This window comes from Emydura macquarii, unplaced genomic scaffold (genome assembly GCF_026122565.2).
Source record: "Emydura macquarii macquarii isolate MOO-44397 ecotype Brisbane River unplaced genomic scaffold, CSIRO-AGI_Emac_v2 contig_1551, whole genome shotgun sequence".
NCBI classification, from domain to species: Eukaryota; Metazoa; Chordata; order Testudines; family Chelidae; genus Emydura; species Emydura macquarii.
In genome coordinates, this window is record NW_027131688.1 from 9,734,962 (window position 1) to 9,759,836 (window position 24,875).

At 44.4% G+C, this 24,875-nt stretch overlaps 1 protein-coding gene across 5 annotated transcripts in view; it reads left to right on the forward strand.

Moving 5' to 3' along the window:
• The window catches only part of FBXO34 (F-box protein 34), a 60,590-nt gene that overhangs the window by 13,966 nt on the left and 21,749 nt on the right, over window positions 1-24,875 (forward strand). For 3 of the 5 annotated variants that reach the window (XM_067554821.1, XM_067554818.1, XM_067554825.1), the window contains exons 2-3: window positions 8,180-8,256; window positions 9,096-9,420. Coding sequence is in view for 1 of the 5 variants with exons in the window: in XM_067554825.1 (XP_067410926.1) it covers window positions 9,383-9,420 (38 nt within the window). In the remaining 4 variants the exon portion in view is untranslated. The remainder of the gene's footprint in view (window positions 1-8,179; window positions 8,257-9,095; window positions 9,421-24,875) is intronic. The other 2 variants (XM_067554822.1, XM_067554820.1) reach the window with 2 other exon arrangements.

Consider the following 24,875-nt stretch of genomic DNA (forward strand, 5'->3'; position numbering starts at 1 on the left):
AGATTGGCACCCTAATATGATTCTCACTTCTTGCATGCTTTGATCACTAGGGTAATAGTTAAGAATAACAATATACATGTCAACATAGCACTCCTTTGAAAAGGAGGGCAGTTCACCCTTCTCAGCAATTGTTTTGGGCTCTGGTAACACTTTATATCAGGTGCTCTGTTGGAGGGGCTCCAGAAAAAGGGGGACATACTTGTACATGTGGTGGTTATGTCTAGGAATTAGATAGTTTGTGGAGGAAATTATTAGAGGTTCAATTTACGACAAAATATCATCTTCCTAGGTATCCCCCTGACCTACTTACTTAATGCTCCAGAAAAGGATCTAAATTTTTTTGTTAAAATTTTTTGTTGTTAGCAGCAAGACTTCATGTTGTATGTTATTGGAAAAATGTGACTTCTATAGAATTGTGATATAGTAAAATATGGATTGTCCTTGTAATGGATTGTCCTCGTAATGGAAAAGCTTTCCATCCAAGTACGTACACAAGAGAAGCTCCAAAAAGAGGATAGGTATTTAGAAGTTTGTTCACCCTTTTTAGCACACCTCGAGCAGGAGGAAGGCTCTCCACCCAGCAAGCCAGAATCTTTAGCCAGGGTCTTTGAATATTAATGTGAGCTTGAATAAAAAGTAATGTATGATAAGTATGTAATGTTTGATTGCAACTTTGCCTTGATAAACACCTTCAAAAGTACAAATGTTGCTGATTACATCAATACAGGTCCTAAGCTTTTAAAAATGAACTCATCTTTATTACAGATGATTGTAGTCAGCCTTCCAGGATAGATACGAGGTTGGGATAGGGACATATTTAGCTTGAAAACAACAACAAAACCTTTCAAGATTAAGATGATAAAAATTCTAAGTGGGTTTTTAGTACATGTATTGATATTCCCTATCAGAATTGCACCTGGAGGAAAGGATCTGATTCTGGATATCCCAGGCCCCATGTCCTTTTTGCACAGCACTCAACCAACCATTCATGGAATCCACACATACCATTTTACAACATATCCAGTATTTCTTTTTGGGATAAAGTGCATTTAAGTTCTTTGTGCGTATGGGCCAAATCTTGGATGCCTAATGTCAGGTTGTATACCAGTGTGATGGCCACTTTGGCCAACGCTGAGAACTGAAATGGAGCCCTCCAGAGCTGTAAGCCTGAGTCTCTACAGCTGGAGTTAAAGGACTGGGTTGTGTCGTGTGAGGCTGTAGCACTTGCATCCTGTGTGGACTGGGCAAAGGGGGACATGTACCGTCCATTTACCATTGATTTATACCAGTAACTGCCCCTGCAGTTAATAGGAACCGTGATTGCGCTGCATTTTTGAAAATCAGGCCACTTTTGTTGAAGTGCCTAAAGTTAGGCCCTCATGTCTGAAACTGTTGGCTTTGGTGTGTGCCAGAGCTGCTTCTGAGAACAGGAAGTGATTGGATCAAATAAACCAACAATCTTCCTCTCTGCCTTGGCAGTTAGACCAAAGCAGGTGTTCCGAAAATCAGTTTCCCAGACCGGACTTATTTGCATCTTGTGAGCAACACCCTCAAATGTCTTCAAAGTAAATTGGGGTGGGCAGGAAGGGCAAAAGAACAAGATGAGATATTGTGTGCTTCAAAAAAGAAACGTCTTAAATATTTATCTTCCAACTCCAGTGACTTCCATTACTAAATAGATTAGCACTGTAATGGCATGACAGTCCATTCTGATAGGCCTCCAGCAGCTGAGGTGTGGCTTGCGACACTTAATCTGAACAAAACTTGACAACACTTTTCCCCTCCGATAAACTGTAATCTCAGTCTGTGAATGTCAGCTAGAGAACAAAGTTCCTTGCAGCTGTCATGACTCATCTCTGGGCTGCATGCTAAAAAAATGGAGATGTACCTCCAGCATATGTGGAAAAAGTTCTAAAACATTGTACCAATTTATCTGGAAACTCTCTTTGAAAATTGTCCAAAGCAAGTACTGCTCTGAATCCTTGAGTACACTGGAGAAATTGTACCATGTTAAGAATGTCTTGGCCTTGGCATACTGTTGAAAAACCCTGAATCCATGGATGCAAGTGTTCCAAATGGCTTATACCCAAGCCCGTACAGTTTGGGTTAGATTTGATTTCTGCAGGGCTGAATACCAGTTCAGTACCTGTGTGGGAGACATTAAAATGGTTGAATTAATAAGTTCAAATAGGACCCACTGTGCTGTGAACTGTGGGATAGGTACCCAGAAGGCATTGCAACTGAAAGTGCTTAAAATGTCACTAGTTTAGAAGCGGCGTGAAACCTTCAGTGGTTCTAATTCACATTGAATGAATGTTTTGTGTTTAAACTGATTCTACTCTTTCACTTCAGTTCTGTGGTGTAGACATGGCCTTGGACACAAGAGAAGAGGTCAAAGAGGAATTACTGGTCAAAGCTTTAGAGAAGGCTTTTGAAATGAAATAGAAGTGCATTTGTGCCCATGGCTCAGTTCACAGACTTGCATCACTCTGTAAACTCCTGATAAAATACTTCCTTGGAACTAGTAAATACCGCCCCATGCGCCAGTTCTATTTACCTCAAAGCAGTGCTAAAAGGAAAAAAAAAAAGGTGTCTGGTTCCTGCCTATGCCCACAATAGGCATTAATTCCCAAACATGTTAGGAAAATACTTTTTGCTGTGATAGGACTGTTGAATTTCTCAGACTCCATCCTGGACAAGAGGTCTGCTTGACTTCACGTAATAAATCTTGAAAGCATTGCCCAAGTGTTTCTCTCTGACTGGCTTCGATTTGAACAGGAATGTTGTGGTTAGGACTTTCACATCACTATGGAAAACTTAGCATATATTCCATATGGTTTTCCAGTTTGGTCCCAGCCTAATTTAGAGCAGCCTCAGAGCTAACTTCCATCAGCTAGTAACTACCTTTTTCACTTCATAAACTGCCTGTCAGAGTCTCTTGGCATGAGACATCTGCCTCAGATTCAACAGAGGGTGCTGTTGGTTCTGATCTCCATTAGTCAGAGATACAGGGTCTGAGGATGTGCTAGAATTGGGATAGTAGGAGCACAGTAATATGCTACCATCGGGCATCTTTATTTTAAAATTTGGGTTTACTCTTGAAGTGAAAGAAAATGAGGGGTGTGTCTTAGGCAAATGGCTATGCTGGTAACATTTGTAACCTTGATTTATTTTGATTGCAGATCTTCAGTCTCACTGTGCTGGCAGTATAGCTAGGTCCTAGAGAATAAAGAGGTTAGTCACATCAGAAAAATTCTGTGTAGGTCCAGCTATAGCATCAAACGTCTTCAATAATTGCAGGTGATACAACACTGCGCTCCAGAGAGTTCCAAACCAAAAGGCTCACCCAGGTTAGGACTAGCATTTGTATGATGGCTTTCATCTAGAAGGATCTGAAAGCATTTTGCAAACTGACTTAAAGACACAGCATGTTGAGGCTAATGCACACTCTTGCAAAAATTGCCTTGGGATCTTTAAAAACCATGTGATTGGGGCCTCTGCTTAGTCTCATTATAAAGGCAGATTAATTGAGAGTCTTTCCCTTATGAAGTATAGGGTGTTTTTTACACTAAAAAGAACACCCTACCTCTAAAAATCCGTACGTAAATGAACACAAACTTTGTGGTCATTTAGGTACTTATTTTCAAGGAGGCCAGGATGTTTTCATGCAATGGACTAGGAAGGAGGCTCAAACAATGAAGTGCAATTCTCCAGATGCTGTAGTCTAGAGCAGTGTTTCTCAACTGGTGTTCCATGGAACCCTGGGGTTCCGCGAGATGAATTTCAGGGTTCCGCAAAAAATTGAAACCGCGCTGCCAAAAACAGCTGACAGCGCGCGCCGCCGAAAAGGGGAAGATGTCCCGGATTTTTCAGCGGAGGGTATCGCATGGCCCCGCAGAAGTTAAAAAGGGTTCCGCGGCCAAATTTAATTGAGAAACACTGGTCTAGAGGGTCAGCTTGCATCTCTCAGTGAAAAATGTTATACTGCTTCCCTGGTAGTGATGCACGCAGTCCCAAAGAAGCCATAAAACCTGGTTCTGCTCCATCAGCCAGGTAACAGATGGTTGTGGAATGATTGCATGACCTTTCCCTAGTCATGACAGATATTTGCAGGGGCTAACCCATTTTCACAAAGTAGTGTATGTGTTCCCATCACAGCATTTGTATCTGGTATTTTGAATTTGTGCTTTTGGGCCATATAAGATGGGCTGATCTGCCAGCCAGGGAAGGTGAAATCATGCTTCAGCCAGTGCTACAGCTCCATTTCTTTTCTTGGGGCTTTTGAATTAACAAAGCTCCAGACCAAAACAATACAACCCAAACAGTTTGGCCACCCTTCGGAGTCTTTTCTGGCTCTTGTCTCCAGAGCGTCACAGCTCCCTGGCCAGTTCCTGCTCGCTGCATAGAGTGCCCTCTTTGAGCCTGGTCTCCTCTGCCTGCCCCTCTGTAAGCGGCAGTAACCCCTATATGAGCCTTTCTGCAGAGCATATGACTAGGAGCAAGTATGGGGCCTGCAACTGCAGCTTCCAGCATAAAGGGCCAAGGGTCATAATGGATGCAATAGGGCTGTGGTTCTCAACCTTTCCAGACTACTGTACCTCTTTCAGGAGTCTGATTTGTCTTAATTACCTCCCAAGTTTCCTCTCATTTAAAATCTGCTTGCTTACAAAATCAGACATACAGATAGAAAAGTGTCACAGCAACAAAAAATTGCTAACTTTCTCATTTTTACCATACAATTATAAAATACATCAATTGGAATATAAATATTGTACTTGCATACAGTGACTTGTTTGTACTAAAATGTAATTTTAGTTTGCACTGACTTTGCTAGTACTTTTTATGTAGCCTCTTGTAAAACTAGGCAAATATCTAGATGAGTTGATGGACCCCCTGGAAGACCTCTGCACACCCCCACTCCACCTTCCATCTCAATTATTAGCAAACACAAGTCTAGGGCTCATTCAGCCTGCATTACGCAGCAGAGAATCCAGTTATGCAGCAAGGCCTTGGATTCATTTTGATATTAAATTCAGTTCACTTGATGCCCCAAAGTTTCAGCTCTCGCTGTGCTACAGATTCCTGTACTGGAAAATGTGTGACTCTTGTAAGAGCTGTCAGAGGGGCCAGAAGAGGCTTAAGGCTTGGACAGTTGGTTTTCTTGGCACCAGGAAAGCATGGAAGGTGTGTTTAGGTTTTGGAAATAGGGAGACAATTGAGGCTTTCTGCTGCAGAGAGGATGCATTTCTTCTTTCTCTCACCCTTTTGGGTATGGGTGGAGGGGTTTGAATTTTGTTTTCTTCCCAAGCACTCTTTGACAACAATCAGCAGGTCTAATATTTGCCACAAGTCCAGTGGATCTGGATAATTGCACAAACTAGATGTTTCCACTAAAGTGATTGTCAGTGAATTAATTGTGGCCCTTGACCTGTCCAGTCGTTCAGAAGCTGATGTAACCCGGTATTGAACTACACTCAGATTCTTTAGGTTTGAACAGGCTGTGGAATTTATTTATACAGCACCAAAGGTGTGTGTGGCAATAAACAAAGGGTCCCCGCCCTGCGGTGTATATTCTAAATTAGATAACACAGCGTGGGAGGATGCTGATAAACAAGAAGTGGGTGGAGGGGTTAGGAGAGGGTGAGGTTATGTTGGTGAGATCGTGAGACGCTTATTGTGCATGCTACTTATTGGTTCCTCTTTTAAGAACTGGGTGGGTCCAGGATTATAGTAAGGAAGGAGGTCAGTGTTGGAAGAGGAAGTGTTGAGAAACAAGTCAGGGTGGATTGTGACACTTCTTGTGGCATCCAGAACTGTGAGCCACTGTGTTATCCGTCTCTGCCTCAGCAAGTGAGACTTTGCTGCTGCTCACCACTCTGATGCACCAACCTGTCTGCCTGGCCAGCAAACTCTCCAGGATTCTGCCAGGCCAAACCTTGCCTTGCAGGTACTAACCAGTAACCCCAATTTCCGAGTTCCCAAGAGATATGTCTCTGTAGTGTCCAGTCCCTCTCGCTGGACACTCTCAGAAGTTACGTTCGCTGCCTCCAAAGAGACAGTGTGCTTATCAGCCTGTTAGGTTAGCTGAGGTTTCAATCTCCAGTTCAATCTCCAATCAGTGCGGTGTGATAAAACAAGAGTAAGTTTATTAACGAAGAACGGAGATTTAAGGGCTGAAAGGAAAGGATGAAAGAGACAGATATTGTACAAGTAAAAAAGACAAAACATGCTTTCTAGTGACAAACTTAATTTCAGCAAGTTACAATATTTGTCTGAGCAGGTTTCTCACCTGTATTCAGTTTTCAGCTACTGGTGCCTCCCAGGCCAAGAGAATCCACTTTTTATGAATTCAAAGGCTGCTGCTCCCCTTTGTCCCTTAAATGGTGGATAACTCAAAAGTCTCTTTGCCCTTGTTATATTGCCTCAAAGTTCATTGACTGTTTCAAGAGCCAGGAAGGCTTCTTGGGGGTGCAGATTCCATCTCCTGTTGTGATTGTTAATAGGTCATCTCCCTTGCTAGCTTGATGGCTTTGTTTACCTTACATGTCAATGTACTTTTTGTTGGCCTCTGTGGTCAAGCTGCTCAAACAGATAAATACATATTCCTTTGTCTGGGGCAGGCTGGGCTTTCTACACACATTTGTATGTTTTTGTACACACCCTGTACAGACATCACACAATGAATTGTGGGACCAGCACATTACCAGTTTTGCTTATGATACTTTGCACGACATCTTTTAGATACAGATTATGGCCAGAGTGATTTGGGACAATGAGTGTGTCAGGCCTGATTTGAGTGGTGGTTTATTGTGCCCTCTGCCAGCTGGCATCAAGGGGCTCCCAGAGTCACAAGGATGATCTAGGGCTAGGGGCAGTAGGTAATGAGCATGGACTTGCTCATGAGTGAAAAGGAGAGGGCCAGAAAGTGAGCTGAAGCTTCCAAAGTGTAAGATGTAAACGGGGTTGAGGCTGGGTGACCATAGATGCTATAAAGGCAGGAGCAGCGCTGAACAGCGCCTTTGCTTTGAGGATGAAGAGTCTGATTGTGGTAGAGAAGTGATTGAAAGCCATGGTGTGGCCGCAAAAAGGGCATATGTTTGATGCAAACAGAGGAACAGGCAAGGAAAATGACGGGCATCTTTTAAAATGAAAGCTCTGTCATCTTCCCCCAAGGCGTTCATCCCATCCACTGATTGACCTCATGGATGGCCACACCTCTTCCTCTCTCCTAGTAGCCGCAACGCTTGTTTTGGAAGCAAAGAGGATACTGTCCCCCGAGTTCCTGGCTGACCAATGGAACTTGCTCCGTGGGCAGGGTAGCCACCCTTTCACTGTGTGATTACTTGGCTCTCTTGAGCCAGGTGGTTGGCCAGCCCTCAGTGAAGGCATAAAGTTGCCCATGAGCAACGACCAGCTATCAGTGTCGCAGCCCTCAGTGTGTTAAGGGACTAAGACTTTGTGCCACGCCTCCTGGAAATGCAACGTGCACAAGTGCAGCTCAGAGGGAAGGGAAAGCCGAAGTGGCTTTTATGTCTCCTTTGCATCTTCAACCAGCCTAGAATCCTAGTGACCAAAACTGTCTCTGATGTAATTTGGGGAGCTGCTTTAAATTACACCACTGCCTGTGGTGGCTTAGCACCGTGATGATGGCCCTGCTTCACCCCCTAGATGATGCTTGGATGGGGCCTGCACAAGGCAGCCTGTGGCTGACCTATGCAGCATCTGTGCTCAGGAAGTTCTCCTCTGGCTGACTGTGAGACTCCTATGGAGCAGTGAATGTAGGTTGTAGCAGAGGGGAGAAACCCGCAAAGACACAATGGGAGAGAATCTTTGACAGTTGTTAACCTTACGACAAAGGTAATATAGCCATTTTCAGTCAGATAGGGTGTGGGCTCCACCTCTGTCCTACTTTCAAAATTGCCACAGTGCCTGTGGGTTTAGGTAGTATTTCAGTAAAACCACAGTTCTTTCCTCTCCTTTTGAGCTGACCTTGACTGTCATTCACATGGTCTCTTGACAGTGGGACCCCTCCAGCTCTGTTTCCTGACTAGTGTGTTCTCCACCGTGCATTAGACGGGTCTTGTTCGTTGTTTCCAGTGGCTCTTTTTAGTTTAAAGATAACGTTTATTATGTGCTTATTATCTGTGGTTCTAACCTTCCTCTTTCTTTTGCTCTTCAGGAATGTCATTCTCGGGCGTGTGCAAGAAACCCTAGAGAACTGTAATGTCCAAGCCTACATGGAGTGACAGCTCTAAGGTACTTTTTTAATTGATGCCCAACTTATTATGAGAATTGTTTACAGGTGCGCAGATCACTACTCTCTGATTTCCTCTTCTCTCTGCAAACTCTTGGCATCCAGCTCAAAGCCCCCTTTAATTTTTGGAGTGCCTGCTGTGTGGCGCATCACCTTTTCCACAACAGTGACATTATCTCATGACCTGCTGGAACTCAGAGGCCAAAAAATGTGTCATTCCACAATAGCAGGCCAGCAGATGAAGTGAGCCATCCCCCATTGATGAACTGCAGCTGCAGGATAGGTCTGAGTTTGTGTGGGAACCCGGGTGTCCCCTGTGGTGTCATCTACCCAAAGATATATGTGGAGTTCCAGAGGGGTAGCTGTGTTAGTCTGTATACAGCAAAAACAACGAGAGTTCTGTAGCACTTTAAAGACTAACAAATTTAATTTCAGCAGGCATAAGCTTTCGTGGGCTTCAGCTCACTTGGTGCAGTTGGTAGAAATAATACAGCAAATATTGGCAACATATATAGGAGGCAACATATACATATCCAAATCTTTGTGAGCTTACGCCTGCGGAAATTAAATTTGTTAGTCTTTAAAGTGCTACAGAACTCTCTCTCTTTTTTTTTTTTTTAAAGATATATATGCTCTTTCCAGCCGCTGCTCATCACTCTGGCCACCCTAGCAGACACATTCTTCCTTCTGCGTCCCCTGTAGTGGTCTCAGTAAGACCATATCTTGGGCTCATACTTGCGGTCAGCCTGGGTTGTGTTCCCAGGTCAATGAGCTCTTGGACATCTATGTGACAGGAGGCTTTTTAAAAAATGCTTTGCAAAATGCACTTGTTAACTTTCAGGTATTCGTTTCTCTGCTGCTTGATCCTGCAGTGATGCCATAGTGCTGAATTTTGGACAGCCCTCATCATTACCATGGCAACAGACTGATGTCACAGACTCAAGGACATGACTTCAGTGGATGACCATGCAGAGGCGGAATCTGGTTTGTGAAGGAGAACGCTGACTAACAGACACCTGAAAAGCAAGCAAGGGAAACCCAAGGTGCCTCAGTTTGAAAATCCTCCTTTTAAAAAGGCAAATATGAATCTGGTCACTTCTTAGAGACAGGCACATTCTGCATGGATGGATGGACATTCTTAGAATCAATATGATTCCATCTCACAGGTACCCTGTATCTTTTAAATTAAGTGTTTCTTCTTGGATGAGAAACTTTACCCTTTAGTTTCAGACCTTTCAGTTTGCCGTTTTAGGACTCATATATAGCGAGAGAATTTCTGCTTAGTTAATATATTCAAATAATTCAGTTTGTTTTCTGAAGCGTTTATTTCATCCGTCCCATTTTAAGGTGAAAGGGAACGCTGCATCTGCATTATGGTCATATTTTCCTACATCCTATTTGCAGATTCCAAGGTTGTTTAATGTAGTCTCCACCCATTTCATTTGGCTGCAACCTTTGCTCCCATGAAAGCAAGGCTGATTGTTCTGAATTGCTGTGTATATGTGCTTTGGCACAGCATAAAGGTACCTATAATAACACATTCATTGTCTGAAAAAAAGCAGCTTGCAGTAATAACTACAAATAAAAGGGTGCAGTGCTGGGGCAAGATAGATAATGGTTCTTTTCCCACCCTTTGTGTAGAGCCAACTCTTAACACTCTTGTTTTTTGTGTAAGCTTGTAACAATCTTGGTCTGGGGTTTAGTTTCATGAACAGAGGAATAGTGGAATGAAGTATTTGCGTGGTTCGTTGCTGTGCTCTAAGTCATTATCATTGTGGACTCTTCGGCTTCTCGGATCTGAGGATGGGAGACCTAAAAGCTCTTGATTTTACAGTGAAGTGTCGTGCTTTTATTTGCATGCCTTGAACAGGTTTTTACCAATCTACTTGCTAATTTAAGGGAAGCATTTGCTGTTAGCAACTTGTGCATCTCTCTGTGGAAAAAAACCCAAAACTTACATGTGTGGCTAATGGAAGTCCTGGGTCATGTCATTCCATTATGAGCTACTGATTGGATGGCTCAGTGTGTCGTGTTGCTACAGGATCTGATACAGGGGACTGAGAGTTGTTCATACTGAAGGACATAAAAAATGATGGGGGCACACTTGAAGCACTTCTGCAGCCCACCAGTGTTCCCTAGTGCTGAAGTCCTTTTGCAGGCATGCTGTGAATAGTTTTTGCTTGATATAATTGAATGAGAACTACTATAAGCAAACTTTGGAAGTAACAATTGCTTTTAAAAGTTTCATTGTACGGTATTGGACAGGAAAAAAAACTTCAAGCTGATCACTTCCTGAGTTTACAAAAATGAGCAGAGACGTCTTATTGCAGCACTGTCACCTCGCTGAGCAGGAAGCCATAGAGGGCTAATAAAAAGGAGGCAACCGGGAGAATTATAGGCTCAGTTGGGAGACTTGGACTGAGTACTTAGTCTCCAGCTTCTGGGGACTGGCAGTAATGAGACCCGGGACATTGCTCTGCAATGCCCATGAATTTTACTCTTTTGATTGGTCTATGAAGAGTCCTGTCAGCCTTCATCCAGCTGAGAAAGGTCATTATCATGTGACCCTTTAAGGGAGGGAAGTTCGAGGAAGCAAGAAAAGTAAAACAAGTTTGGGTAGGTGAGGGAACTTAATATGCACAGAAGTCCAGTTTTGCAATGGAGCCGGCTGAATGAGCTTTACGCACAAGCCGAATGTAGGCACACCCAGGATTTAAGATAAGGGATCCTGGAAAGCTGCTGTCTAGTCCCCTGGGAGTTTGGAGTAGTTGCTTTGGCCCGTGAATATTTTTCTAATTGAAGGTGTATTATGTGGTGATTTCATACTTTGGCAATAATGCATGTCCCATAAGTGCCTAAGAAATGCCTCTTGGATTTTGTACGAAGAACCATTTAAAATAGGTTGGAAATAGACTCAAACTGACACTTGAATAATCTTTTTTTATTTAAGCCTCTTGTTCTTGAGGTCCGTGTAAAATTATACAATCAATGCAAAGAGCAGGGAATGCAGTTTCCTAAAAAGAAGGAAAGACCAGACAGTGGGAAAAGAAAAGGCAGAGGTGAAGAGAGAGGATGCTTTGCAGGGTGTTTATTTAATAAAGACCTCATCAGGGGGAAATGTGACAGATTTACAGTGTGTAACAGTAGATCACTGGTCATACATCTCCAGGAATAAAGGACATGGGTTTTCAAGTTGTTGAAACTCGCATTTTAAAAAAAACAATGTGTGTGGTCGTTCTTAATAATCTAGTAATCCCTAATGAACCTATAAGTAAACTTTGGGGAGTTCTTCTCTCGTCCCTGTGCTATACAATTTTCTCTTTGGCATCTGATTGCCTGGTAGCTGCACCTGAAATGATTAAAACTGAAAGCTTTCTGTAAAGCCATTTCACTTTTTGCCATTTGTTTACTTTTTGCATCCTGTCACTTGGAACAGTCAATTTCACTTCTTGGTTCTCCTACATTAGCTGAATACTACATTGTAGGGTGGAGTACACTTCAGGTGAATCATATTTCTCTAAAAGTAAAGTGTATTTGAAGGTACATGTTTTCATTGGTATACCTTGACCAAAACTTGGTTTTACATATCCTAAATTTTGTGCCTAAACTGATCCAACAATGTGGCCTTAAAATATCTCCCCCTCCCCTTTTTAAAACAAAATAATTTGTTACTGCTGTTATGCATTGGCCTATCTCCTTGGTCGTGGTTCTATTTCCCCAGGAATTAAATGAGCAGTGTTTCAGCTCAGGGATTCTTCTTGCTCCAGCACATAGTTTCATTTCTCTGTAGTGTTTTGAGCAGCTATAGCAGGGGTGGCCAAACTCACTAACCCCCCAAGATGCCCCTCCCCGTTGGGCAGAATCCTCTAGCCCCACCACGCTGCTGCAGGGCAGAAGCTCCCAGTCTGGTAGGTGGAGAATTGAGGGGGCGGGGGTGGCATAGGGGGCTCCATGAGCTGCACTTTAACTGTAAAAGAGCCGCATGCGGCTCACAAGCCACAGTTTGGCCACCCCGAGCTATAGGGTGGGATGCAGTTACAATGAGTTTCCAGATTCCTATCAGCATGAGTTAGGAGGGACTGTTTTTAATAGTGATGATAAAAACAGTTATTCCCAGCTGGAGGTTAGTCAGTGGTACAATTATCAGAGCTATGAAATAGTGCAGGGATCGCTCAGAATGGAAAAAACGAAGACTTACAAAAAACACACATCCCCCCCCTTTTTTTTTTCTTGAGGGAGATGTTGTTTGAAATTTTTTCCTGCAAGCTTGTAGAACACTAATGAGACATGTTAAATGTTGAGAGGTTAAGTTGATACTTGATGATTGCTGTAGCAATGTCCTTTCATGCTAGCAAAATTCAATTGGCTTTCAGAAAAGGGATTTAGTTGTGATTTGTTGCCTAAATTCCAGCACGATAAGCAGGCACTCTGAAGTTTCATTTTTTAGTCTGTCTGTCTAGTGTTATGATCTCGTATCATGCAGTAAATCTCTTACAAACCATTCATGTGCAGAGACACCTAAAAATGTGTTGAATAATTTCATAGTGATACCATTGCCCCTATCAATTTAATTCTGATCCATTTAAACAAGCCTATTAGAAGTAGTTTCAGGTACTTTACTGCTTCTGACGCTATGTCTACACTATAGCATACGTCGGCGAAATTTATATCGCTCGGGGGTGAATGTATCACCACCCTGAGCAACATAAGTTACACCGACAAGGGAGAGCTTCTCCTGCCAACATAGCTTCTGCGGCTCGAGGAGATGGGTTTTTTTTATGCCAACAAAACTATCTCCCATCAGTATTGAGCGTCTTCGCCAGACACGCTGCAGCGGCGCAGCTGTGTCGGTACAGCTGCGCTGCTGCAGAGCTGTATGTATAGACATATCCTGAGTCCCCTTCCCAGTTTGTGGTTTGTTTTCATTCGCTTTTCCTCTTCTTAAAAAGTCATATGGTCTCTGTTCTGTGGGTTTCTCCCGCCACATAGAAGATACTGACTGATTCTATAGAGAAAACAGTGGCATTGACTATACACAAAGTTTTATTTTCTCAGTTTGCTTACTTTGTGCATTTGACATCTTTTCATTTAATCTTTCAGTCAGTCATTCTAGAGGTTACTTGGAATAACAATAGTTATTCATCTGTGATCAAAATCCCAGTGCATACAGTAACAAACTAGAAAACATCCTTTAGTGAAATTTGGATACTGCTTTTTCAGCTTTTATTTTTTTTTGCTTTCCAAAGAATCAATGAAATTGCAATTCATGCTGTTTGTCTTGTAGTTGCTAGTGCTTGAAATAGTTAGAAGTTTAATCATATAAGTAGTTACTGGTCAAAATCTTGTGGGTGTTAGCTCTAGGTTTTTGTGGCTCTTGACTTTTTTTTTTTTTTTTAAAGAGCCATGAAGTTTGTAGGTCTTGAAATTGACTGTTTCAAAGGGCTGTTGTAAAATCTGAGTCAGTAATGTAAGAGGATACTGCACTGAACTTTGGTCTTTGCTGCTGTTGTACTGTTTACTTACTCCCAAAAAGTTGAACCAAAAAGTTTGAACACACAGTTGAACTTGTTTGCAGAGGACATCCAGGATGTTTTCTTCATTGAAAGATTTATAGAGCATCTGCCTAGTAATTTAGTAAGGAATGGCTTTTAGTGAAGGTTGTCACATACCTCCACTTTCATCCATCATGCAAAATCTTTAAGGTGAATTTCAGCTTGTGGGCACATATCAGTGCTTTTGAATGCACATGACGCAGCCTAGTCCTTGTCTGTGTGGACAGCCCCTGTGCTTGCAACTGGTAGGTGTTGGGGAATTTGGGGAGCAGTGGCATCTTCTACATGAACCTGTTGTCCCCTGGCCCACGCATCTGTATGGGGTGTGGCATCACGCCCCTCCTTCACCCTGCATGGGTCTGCAAAGCTGGGTGCATGCAGATCATCTCAGCTTTGTGGCGGCTGTGTGTGTGTGTGTGTGTGTGTAGCTTTGCACTGGGAATCTGCACTGGTGGGGTTTCCATACTGTGCGTAGTGCCGTTGCGGATCCCATCCTGGTGAAGCACTACTGGTAGAATCAAGCACTTTTTGTTTTTCTGCTTCGACACCTCACTGATCTGTTCTCTTTTCCATACATGTGCCTTGGCTTCATAAGCTGGTCCTATGAAGTTGTATGTAGGCGTGTTCAGTCTGTGTCTAATGGTACTTAAAAAATGTGGTGTCACATGGAAATCTCAGGATTTGATCAGGCGAGGTACTGAATGTCCCCAGCTGGAATATTGAACCCTTAATAAGTGGATTATGACTGCCTCCAGTGTGGAATCTGTCTAACTGGGAATCCCTTAAATTCTCATGTGTGCGCTCTGACTGTAAAGCTGCACCAGCACAGATGAGTGAGAGTCTGGGGCATTCTAGTTTCTGTAGACCCTGCTACAACTAAACTATTCTAGATAAAGTGGAGGTCCATCCCCCACTTAATTTCTCAGGACAATGCTTGTGGGGGGAAAGTGGGGGGAGGTTATGGTAGCTTGGATACCTTGATTATGAAATACAATAATTCTGCATTTCCTGGTTTCTAGCACTTGGGTTTATTTTGATTTTAAACTCCACCGTTTTTAGTTAATCCTGTTTTTCTCACTTCTAAATTTTTTTTCCCACAGGAAAACCTGGCTGTCATCTATTTCTGCCATATCACTTGCATGCATACATGTGTGTGTGTATTCCGTATTTAAAAAGTAAAAAAAAAAAAAAAGTAATGCAGGACTCCAGATTTCATTTACAATTGGACAGTTGGGAAATACATAAGCCAGGGCTTCCATATCAATGTTATTGTAGTGGGTACTTCCTAAGCTTTATAGCATATGTTTTACAACATATAAAAACAAAGTATCACACTACATGTTGAACCATTTTATACAGAAACGGAAAATACTGTGCTGGAGTATAGTGGCCATGTTGACATTTCTGGTGTAGTATATTTTTTTTTTAAACTGTGACCACAGCATTGCACTAACTTTTTTTTAATTTAATTTCAGTTTTTTAAAACTAAATACCAGTTAAAAGAAGGAAATTGAATCTGGAGCTTTCTGTCCTGCAGATCTTTTCAGATCCTTGCTCTGGAGCGATTCTGCTTTCAAAGCTAACAGGCTGGTTGTTACTTGGCCAAAGCTTTTAAAAGCCAAATAAATTACTTACACTACTTTAAGGACTTGAGTTTTGAGTTAATTAACTGACTGCAGCAAGATGCACACTGCAATACAGACTGATAATTTTCTATTATGGATACATGGTCCTGAATTTGCAAATGTCCATAATTTAAGACCATTTTTCTTTCAAAGTTAGTAAAGCATAAACAGTGGGAGAACTACTTAAGTACCAATTTTGAAATGTCATAGGTCACCTGTTTTGAGATACTCTTGCAAACTAAAATAAAAATCTGATGGTTAATTTCTGTTATTCATTGGATAGTGGCATTATCTCTTTAATAACTTAAATCCTTTCAAACTTTTGTTCAGAATTTCTCAGAGCAGACTCCAAGAATAGCAAATTCCAGCACAATATTGTTTGAGAAAGTTGTTAGCATGTGAAAATGGGGAGGGAGATTATAATGAAAAGTCTATGCCATTTGAACTAAAGTAGTATTGTAATTGTTGGCACAAGTACTGTAAAAGTTTTTTCTGACCATCGCAGACTTGTTGGTATTTTGTAATCTGGTATTGATGCTGATGTATCCAAGGCTTACAGCTGGCAGATTTGGTCTATGGGAAGGCCCCTGGGAAAATTTGGATGCTTGACTATGATGGGCAACATAATCTGACATGTTGGGATGGTTGAATGAGTCTTTGTGCGTGAAAAGATATATTATTTCTTGGCACAGCAAATGGTGTTAACTGCCCCGTTGCTGATTGGACATTTCTTTATAACAATGCGAGATGGAACAACTCATGGCGTAACCTATTGGGAGTATACATAAGATTCCACTCATAGTCTGTGTGTACAGCAGGAAAGGTGTTAGAAAGATATGCACTTCTCTGAGTTGTGTCTCCAAGGGTGCTCTGTTTCGTGTGTGCATGCTCCTCTCCAGCTTTGGCGTGAGATGAAGCTCTTGCGAATCTGCCTTCTGCATGCGTCAGTGTGTCTTGCAGTTGTTCTGTATATAGTTCAGTGTTTCTTGTTGGTGGTGTTAGTATAGGATTTAGTTAGATCAGGGCTTGACAGATCCCGGGTGCCAGGTCGCCATGGCGCCTAGAAATCTAATTCTGGCGCCTAGTATTTTTCCAGCCAGGGCGCCACTGCGTCCATGTGGTGGGGCCAGGAGGGGGGAGTGCTGCGGCTGCTGCGCTCCAGCCAGGGTGCCCTGCCGCTGGGCCCACATTGTGGGAGAGGGGTGGAGGGAAGGGGCGGATCTGGGAGGGGAGAGCGACTGCTGCGCTCTGGCCAGGGCGCCCTGCCGCTGGGCCCATGTTGTCTGGCTCCTTCATTTTTGGGCTGGCTCCTAGCTCCAAAGCAAATTTGTTGAGCCCTGAGTTAGATAGTAGTGAGAGGTTTAGATATTTTCCTCTCCCTTTTTCCTTCTTTTTTTCCTGAGGAGCTTATTTAGTCTGGCTGGGTATGCCTCTCCAGGGTCGTCTTCAATGCAGCCATGTATTCCACTTAGCTGTATGTGTACCCAACACGCTGGAGCCAGAGAATTTACCTAGCAGTGTCCTTAGAGGGGTGGCGCTCACACCTTTGGCTCTAGCATCTCCCTTGGCTATATGAGATGGCACTGCCCCGCTCTTAGTTCTTTCTTACTGCCTGTGGCTGGAGTCCACGCTCTGTGGTGTTTTTAACCTCACAACCCTCTATTCACTGACTCTTTTTTCTAGATGTGTTTAATTTATTAGTATCTATAGTATATCATATAGTGTATGTTAGACTTCTTATTAGTTAGTTGTAGTTTGTGTACCCTGATGATGCCCTCGCCAGGTTTTAAACATTGTCCATTATGTGTGTGTGGGGGGAGATCCTAATAACGATCCCCACACACAGTGCTTACTATGTCTAGGCAAAGCCCACGACAAGGAGCATTGTTCGATTTGATCGTTCATGAAACCGACTCAAGTGGTGAGGGATTTTCATCGGAAGCAGCACCAGCTAGAACAGGCCACACGTCCTTTTTCGCCACAGAGGCCCTTGTCAGATCATAGGTTGCCCTTGGGTTTTGAGAGTGATGCTGCTTCATGTCCTGGATCTAGCATCTCTCCAAAGAGATGGATAGAGCCCTGTGGATATCCACTTCATGTCCATGGACCATGTTTGTGGATCGTGGATCAGATGCAGATACAAATTTTATATCTGCACAGGACTTTAGAGAAGGAGTCGTTCCCTGTCAAGTGTGTCGAGGAAAAGGTCACACAATACTGACTGAAGTCGCTCCACGGCCCATGGGGACTCATCTTCCTTCCTTCCTTCAGGAGCATGGATCGGCATGTGGTGAATGCTAGTGCGCGGCATGGGAGTGGTTGTGCAGGGGGTTCAGAGACCCCATACTGTTGACTCCAGTTCTGGCTCCTGGCTGTCTGTTGAGACCATTGCCGACAAGGGTGATGCTGGCACCAGCTGCTTTTGTGCTGGTGACATATCAGGGAGAAGTGGCCCCCTCTGACTTTCTGTCCTGACCTCTCCCTTGGCCTATGACTTTGCCAGGGCTGTGTCAATTATAACTCCATTGGCTGGGCGGGCTGCTGAACCCTCTGGGTCTGTTGGCCTCACATCCTGATGTTTCTCTTCCACACTCGGGGAAATCGGGCCAGTATCAGACTCGGTACGAAGGATGTCCTTGGGACGAGGAACTTCTTCAGTACCCCTTCAGCCAGCTCTGCCAATGTTGCTGTGGCAGCAGTCACCACCCTCCACCTCAGAAACATTATTTCGTTACCGATGGTGACTTCGGGGTTGACACTGCTCTCAGCACCGGAAACCCAATGGAGTTGTACTTGGTGCCAGCAGTACCATTTCCACCATCAGTGCCAACCCCCTCATCATTCTGGGCTATGGACAATCAGACCATCTACTTGCACCCTTAAGTCTGGCCCCACCTTTATCCTCCGAAACCCAGGACTCCTTAGCATCTGAGTCCTTCTCCTGCTTTCCCTTGCCTGAATAAGGACCATTCATGAAACGCTATGGGAACCAGGATTGGTGTTTGTCTTGTGGTTGGCATAGGGACCCCTAGTCCAGCACCTATTGGCCACCAATGCCCTAGTCATATCCAAGACCTCCATGGAATCCATGGGCCGTTGGTCATGGAGGTCCCACCCTTCGTCCTACTTGAAGCCGTTGATCTGCCACAGGTCCAGGTACCAGCATGCCTTCTCTTGGAGGAGCCTCCACAGTTGTCCCACCCAGGCCTATCAGTCCTGGAGCAGGATCCAGCTCTGGCACAGTTAACTGCCTCATCCTTGTCCCTGGACAATTCCACGGAACCAAACTCTTCTTCCCGTTCAGTACAGGAGGATTTCAAGGCATACCAAGACCTGTTTTGCCCCGTGGTTGCTTCCTGGGTCTTCAAGCGGAGTTCCTGGAGGAGAACACCCACAAGTTAGTGTGTATCCAGCAGCTGTTGGCACCTGGGAGAGTCACCCTCCCCGTCCCTCTTACGAATCTGCTCGAGGAGCAATCTCTCTCTCTCTCTCTCTCTCTCTCTCTGCTTGTGTTAGGAACGGTGGAGGAGGTTCCCCTGGATCGCTGGGGTCTAGATTTCTTATTCTTAGTACTTTCAGGTGCACAAATCCAAGGAAGGGGTGTAATATCCATTCTCAACCTTCACACCTTAAACAAATATATCGGGTACATGAGGTTCCGAGTGGTCACTCTATTGACTATCTTCCCCATGTTGTCTCAGAACAACTGATTTTCTGCCCTGGACTTTCAGGATGCCTACTTTCATGTGGCAATTTTGCTAAGCCACAGAAAATTCCTTGGATTCATCATAGCAGAGTGCAATTTCCAGTATACGGTGCTTCCCTTTGGTGGCTCTTCTGTCCCTTGGATTTTTACCAAATGTCACAGCATATCTCAGAAGGAAAGGGATCCATATCTTCCCATATCTGGGCGACTGGTTACTGAGGGGCAGATCTAGACAGCAAGTCCTTTCTCATGTCAACCTCACACTGTGCTTGCTCAGCCATCTGAGTTTCATCCTAAACACCGGGAAGTCAACTTAGGTACCCACGCAGAAAATAGAGTTCATTGGGGCCCTAATGGACTCTGAATTTGAGAGCATTTCTGCCAACCAACCATTTTCAAGTGATTCATCATCTCTGCCTCAGTCTGCAATCTCAGTCTTCCACGATAGTTTGCATGTACCTGAGGCTTTTGGGCCACATGTCTGGTTACACGTAGGTGATTCAGTTCACAAGGCTGCGTCTCTGTCCCCTCCAAATGTAACTCAAGACTGTTTACTGTCTGACTTCACTCCTTGGACAGATTGGTCCATCTTCCTCCACTGGTCCTGGACTCCTTGCAGGACATTTCTCAAGAATGTTTGTCAAAGCGTTCTTTTCCTCCGGCCCTTATCAGCCAGGAGCGTTGTCACCAACACTTCCTTGATGGGCTGGGGAGCATATCTGGGGTTGCTAAAAATTCAAGGTCTGTGGTTGGAGCAGAAGTCCCTTCTGCATGTCAACATGCTGGACCTTTGTGCCATTTATTTACAATGCATGTCACTCTTTTCAGGTCAATATCAGGGGCTCAGCGGTTCACAGATTTATCAACAATACCACTTTGATGTATTATGTGTACAAGCAAGGAGCAGCACACTTCAGCATGCTCTGACAAGAGGCAATCAGATGGTGGCAGTTTTGTTTTAAGGAGAGTATCCTCCTTTAGCTGACCACTGCTTGGGGTTCAGAATCACCTTGTGACGCCGTCCGGATTAGGGGCGATCGTTTCAATTTTTTAATTCCAATATGACAAAATTGCAATGATTCTTGCAAGCTATGTCATGTCAGGTACCACTGGAAAGGTTATAATTTGCTAAGTATGGTAATATTGTTTGTGTGTATGTAACATATTTGTATTTTAAGTTATGGATATGATGATCTATCTGTATCCAAACACTTGTGCTGTGCTACTGGTTTACACCCGCCAAGCAGATTAGTGTCAGCATTGATGATCAAGGACCATCAACTATGCAATGAATCCCGTGAAAGAACCCAGGACTTATGAGTCATCAGGACATGTAGGAACATGCCTGTGGACAGGGGATTTGTCTTTGAGGCTTTTCCATGCCATGCACTCTGTGGCTGTGTTTGGGGACAAGCCACATGGCAAAAGGACATAAAAGGCAGCAGCACCATCTCCATTTTGTCTTCATTCCTGCTTTCTTCCTACCCCTGGATCAACGCATCTACAACTGAAGCTGTGAAACAAAGGACTGAGATGCATCCAGGTACTGGATGTACATCAAAGGAACTGTACAAGCCTGCAAATTCCACAATTCTGCTAAGAATCTGATATATATGGTCTTTGAAGTTATTTGTATGTATCTGATTGCTTTGATCATTTAACATCTCTCTTCTCATTTGTCTCTCTGCTTTTATAATAAATCTTTAGTTTTAGATACTAAAGATTTGGCTGGCAGCGTGATATTTTGGGAAAGATCCTAACTAATATTGATCTGGTAATGTGGCTGACCCTTTGGGAATCAGGAGAACATTTTGGTAAGATGAATAGAGTTTTTAAATAACTTCTCATTTTACTGGACCTAGTGGTTGAATGGGAGCCAGAGACTGAAATGCAATAAAGGGGGCTGTGTATTTCTTGTTGTAGCTTCTTGATAACCAGTGTGGGAAATCAGGAGCACTGTTTGTGACTGGTTGGTGTATCTAACTTTGGTATTAACCACCGGTTTGGGAGAATCCGCTCTCCTTTTTGCAGCTTGCCCTGACCTTGGCATTTTCAGTGGGCTACCCTAGGCCCGGATGGGTCACACACCTCACCAAATATCTCAGGAGGAATTTTTCGCTGAATCACGAGTGGCTTCTAAAGACAAGCATCCTCCAGAATATCTTCACAACCTGTGGCATTCTGATGATCAACCTTTTTGCTACAAGGGACAACAGGAAATGTCACCTGTCCTGCTCTCGAACAGGTCTCAGTCTGGGCTGCCTATCCAATGCTTTCCATCTCAGCTGGCAAGTGGCCCTCTTCTGTGCCTTTCCTCCGATCCTAATCATCTCACAGGTCATCTTCAAGCTGAAGGTGGATTGGGCCAAGCCTTATCCTTATTGCTGTGGTGTGGCTGAGGCGCAGTGCTGGTCCTCTGACCTTCTTGTGTTGTCAGTTCAGCCTCCTGTGCTGCTTCCTCTCCATTCCAGCCTACTCACTCAGAATCACAGCCGCACCTTGCACCTGCGCTCAGCTCCCTGCATCTCATGGTGTGGCTTCTGCACAGCTGAATGAGGAAGAAGAGCAGCATTTGGCAGCTGTTCAGCAAATTCTACTCAACAGTAGAAAGGACTCCACCAGGATGGCCTATTTAAAATGGAAACGATTTTCTGTCTGGTCATTGACCTGCAGAATTCAATCTATGCTGGCTCCCGTTCAGGGCATCTTGGAGTACCTGCTGCACCGTTAGTCGTCGGGACTTGTGCTTAGTCCATTGAAAATGCATCTCGCAGCGATACCGGCATTTCATCTCCATATTCAGGGAAGATCAGTCTTCTCCAGTCCCATAGTGGTAAGAGTCTTCAAAGGGCTTCTTCAGCTACATCCCCTAGTCAGAGAGATGGTTCCTCTGTGGTCCTTAACACATCCCAGCAGCACTGAATGGGCCTCGGTTCAAGCCCCTAGCATCTTGTCCATTTCCACTCTTGTGTCAGAAAACGATGCTCCTGGTAGCAGAGTGTGAGAGTTGTAGGCTCTGATGGCAGTGCCTCCTTATACACCGTTGTCTAAAGACAAAGTGACTTATAACCACATCAAAATTTTTTGTCTAAAGTGGTTTCTCAGTTTCATTTGAACTCGGCGATATACTTTCCGAAGTTCTTTCCTAAGCCGCATTCATCTTTGGAGGAGCTGCTTTTCCGTGCATTAGATGTCAGGCAAGGTCTAGCCTTCTTGGGACAGAACTAAATGGTTCGTGCTTTGTCTTGCCTTTTTTTGTGTCACGTGCAGATTGTATGAAGGGTCAGGCTGTTTCTTCACAGACGATTTCTAGATGGATAACATCCTGTATCAAGACTGCATATGAAATAGCATCAGCTGCACTTCTTCAGCAGGTGCAAACTCATTTGACGGGAGTGCAAGCAACGTCAATAATGTTCCTTACTGACATTTCCACATTGAACACTTGCAGGGCTGCTGTTTGGTCTTCCATACATACAGTTAGGAACTGTTATGCCATTACTGCATCTCCCAGGGCCAATGCAACCTTTGGAAGGGCAGTCCTCTAATCCTTGTTTAGGTAGACTCTGAGCCCTGCCTCCTGGGAGGTGTACTGCTTATGAGTCACCTAAGTAGAATACATGGATGTATCTACTCAAAGAAGAAAGTTACTAACTATAACTGTGGTTCTTTGAGATGTAATGCAGACATGTATTCCACGACCCACCCTCCGTCCCCTCAGCATCGGGGTTTCATCTTTGGTCGTACAGTGCAAAAGAACTGAGGGGGTTGGGGTGGTGGTGCCTCATCTAGCCAGGGGAAGGGCTACAGCCACGAGGCATGAGTGCTGCCCCTCTACAGGTACTATTAGGTAAATTCTCCAGTTCTGGTGTCTGGACGTGCACATGCCTAGGTGGGATACACATCTGCATCGCATCTCGAAGAACCACAGTTACAGTAAGTTAACTGTTCCTTTCAAATGCTACCTCTCTTATTGGGAGGCCATCCCAGTCAGTGACTGCAACTCTAGATGTATCCGTTGCTTGGGAGAGCGCCATATCTCCCAAAAGTGTAACTTGTGCCTGGCTTTCAAATCTAGAACACCGAAGAATCGGGAGACCAAATTAAAGCTTCTGATGATGGAGCTCTCCCTTAGACCTGCTTCTGAGTCAGGTCAGGAGACACATTTTTCCCCATCTCACACCCCATACATCTGTTTCTGGACAGATCCAGTGCCCTTTGACCTTGGCTAAGGTGTCCTCTAAGAGGGGGAAGCCTTCGAAGGGCTCGGGGAAGACTTTGGAGGACTGAGGGAAGGCTCCGAAGAAGAGTAGCTCAGCCTGCCATTACAAGGAGCCAGTTCCTAAAAGGCCCTGATTTCCTGCTAAATCTATGGTGTTGGAGACCTCGACCTCTCAACTTTGTACCATGAAGGCAAAGGACTCTTCCTCTGGTACTGGCAGGTCTGGGAGATCCTGGAGTAGTTTGAAGAAGCACAGCTCCAGCAGGCCCTAGTACTGTCTGTGAAGGACATGGAGGCCCCGGACATACACTTCTTTAGAATGGCACCATCTACATCAAACTTACACGGTGCCTTCACATTTGGCTCCGTTGGTACCAGCAAAATTGAAGCACCAGACACCTTGAGCCCTGGGTGCCTATGTGCTCCAGATCAATTGAACCATCCACCTCAGCTGCTGCAGTACCGACCCACTCGGTACCACAGAAATTTCGCTACTCCAGGGGCTTGTCAGTGTTAGATGAGCCGGAGTCTCATTTGCTCATTCTCGATACTGAGACCCCGGTCTCTGGATTGCCATTGCTTCCTGATACTGCAGGATTCTCTGCCCTTTTCTGTTGGGCTTCCCCCATTGGAGGACATTGAGGGGAATGAAGGAGACAGTCAGTCAATCTCCTTATCAGTGCAGGGTTCCCTTCCGCATCATTATAAGAACCCATAGGGATCCTTGTCCACATCAGGGACGGTGGGATCAGTCTGGGTATCACCCCCTCTCCCATGAGGACCTCCCCAGTGGCCATACTGGGGTCCTTGGGCAGCATATCTGCATCAATTTGCCAGACCTCCAGCTCTATTGCACCAGGATACTAGGGGTACATAGCCTCCTCCACCAGACTTCCAACACATGGAGACCTTTGAAGAACAGGAGGCTAGGGTGGACAAAGAGGCCACCCTTCAAACTCCTTACTTCGTCCTTGTCTCCACACGAGGCAGTCATGCCTCCACCACCATCGATGGCTGATGATTTTTGCCAATTTCAGGACCTTGTGGGAGGGTGGGTGTGACACCCTTCAGATACCTGTTGAAGAAGTTAGACTCACAACACGACCTCCTGGACATTCTGCAGTCAGCAACACCCACCCAGCTTGCGCTATCCATTAATGAAGCGCGTCAGCAAAGACTGAAGCATCTTCTTCTTCGAATAGTGTCCCTACGGGCGTTCCACTTCAGGTGATTCCCAAGCAGCATCCCACAGGGAGGAGGGCACTTCGGAATCCAGTCCAAGACAAAAGACAGTACAGCCAGAACCAAATGCTGCATCCGATCTGATGGCATGGACCAAGGCACAGTGCTTAGAAAATGTATGCACTGAGGCCCGTGTAGCAGCTCTGCATAGCACAGATACTGGAATGTTTTTGAGTAAAGCTGTGGAAGTTGCCTGTGATATGGTAGTGTGTTCTATAATCCTTTTGGGGGAGGTAAGGAACCAGCTGCATTGGAGCAAGCAATAATACACCCA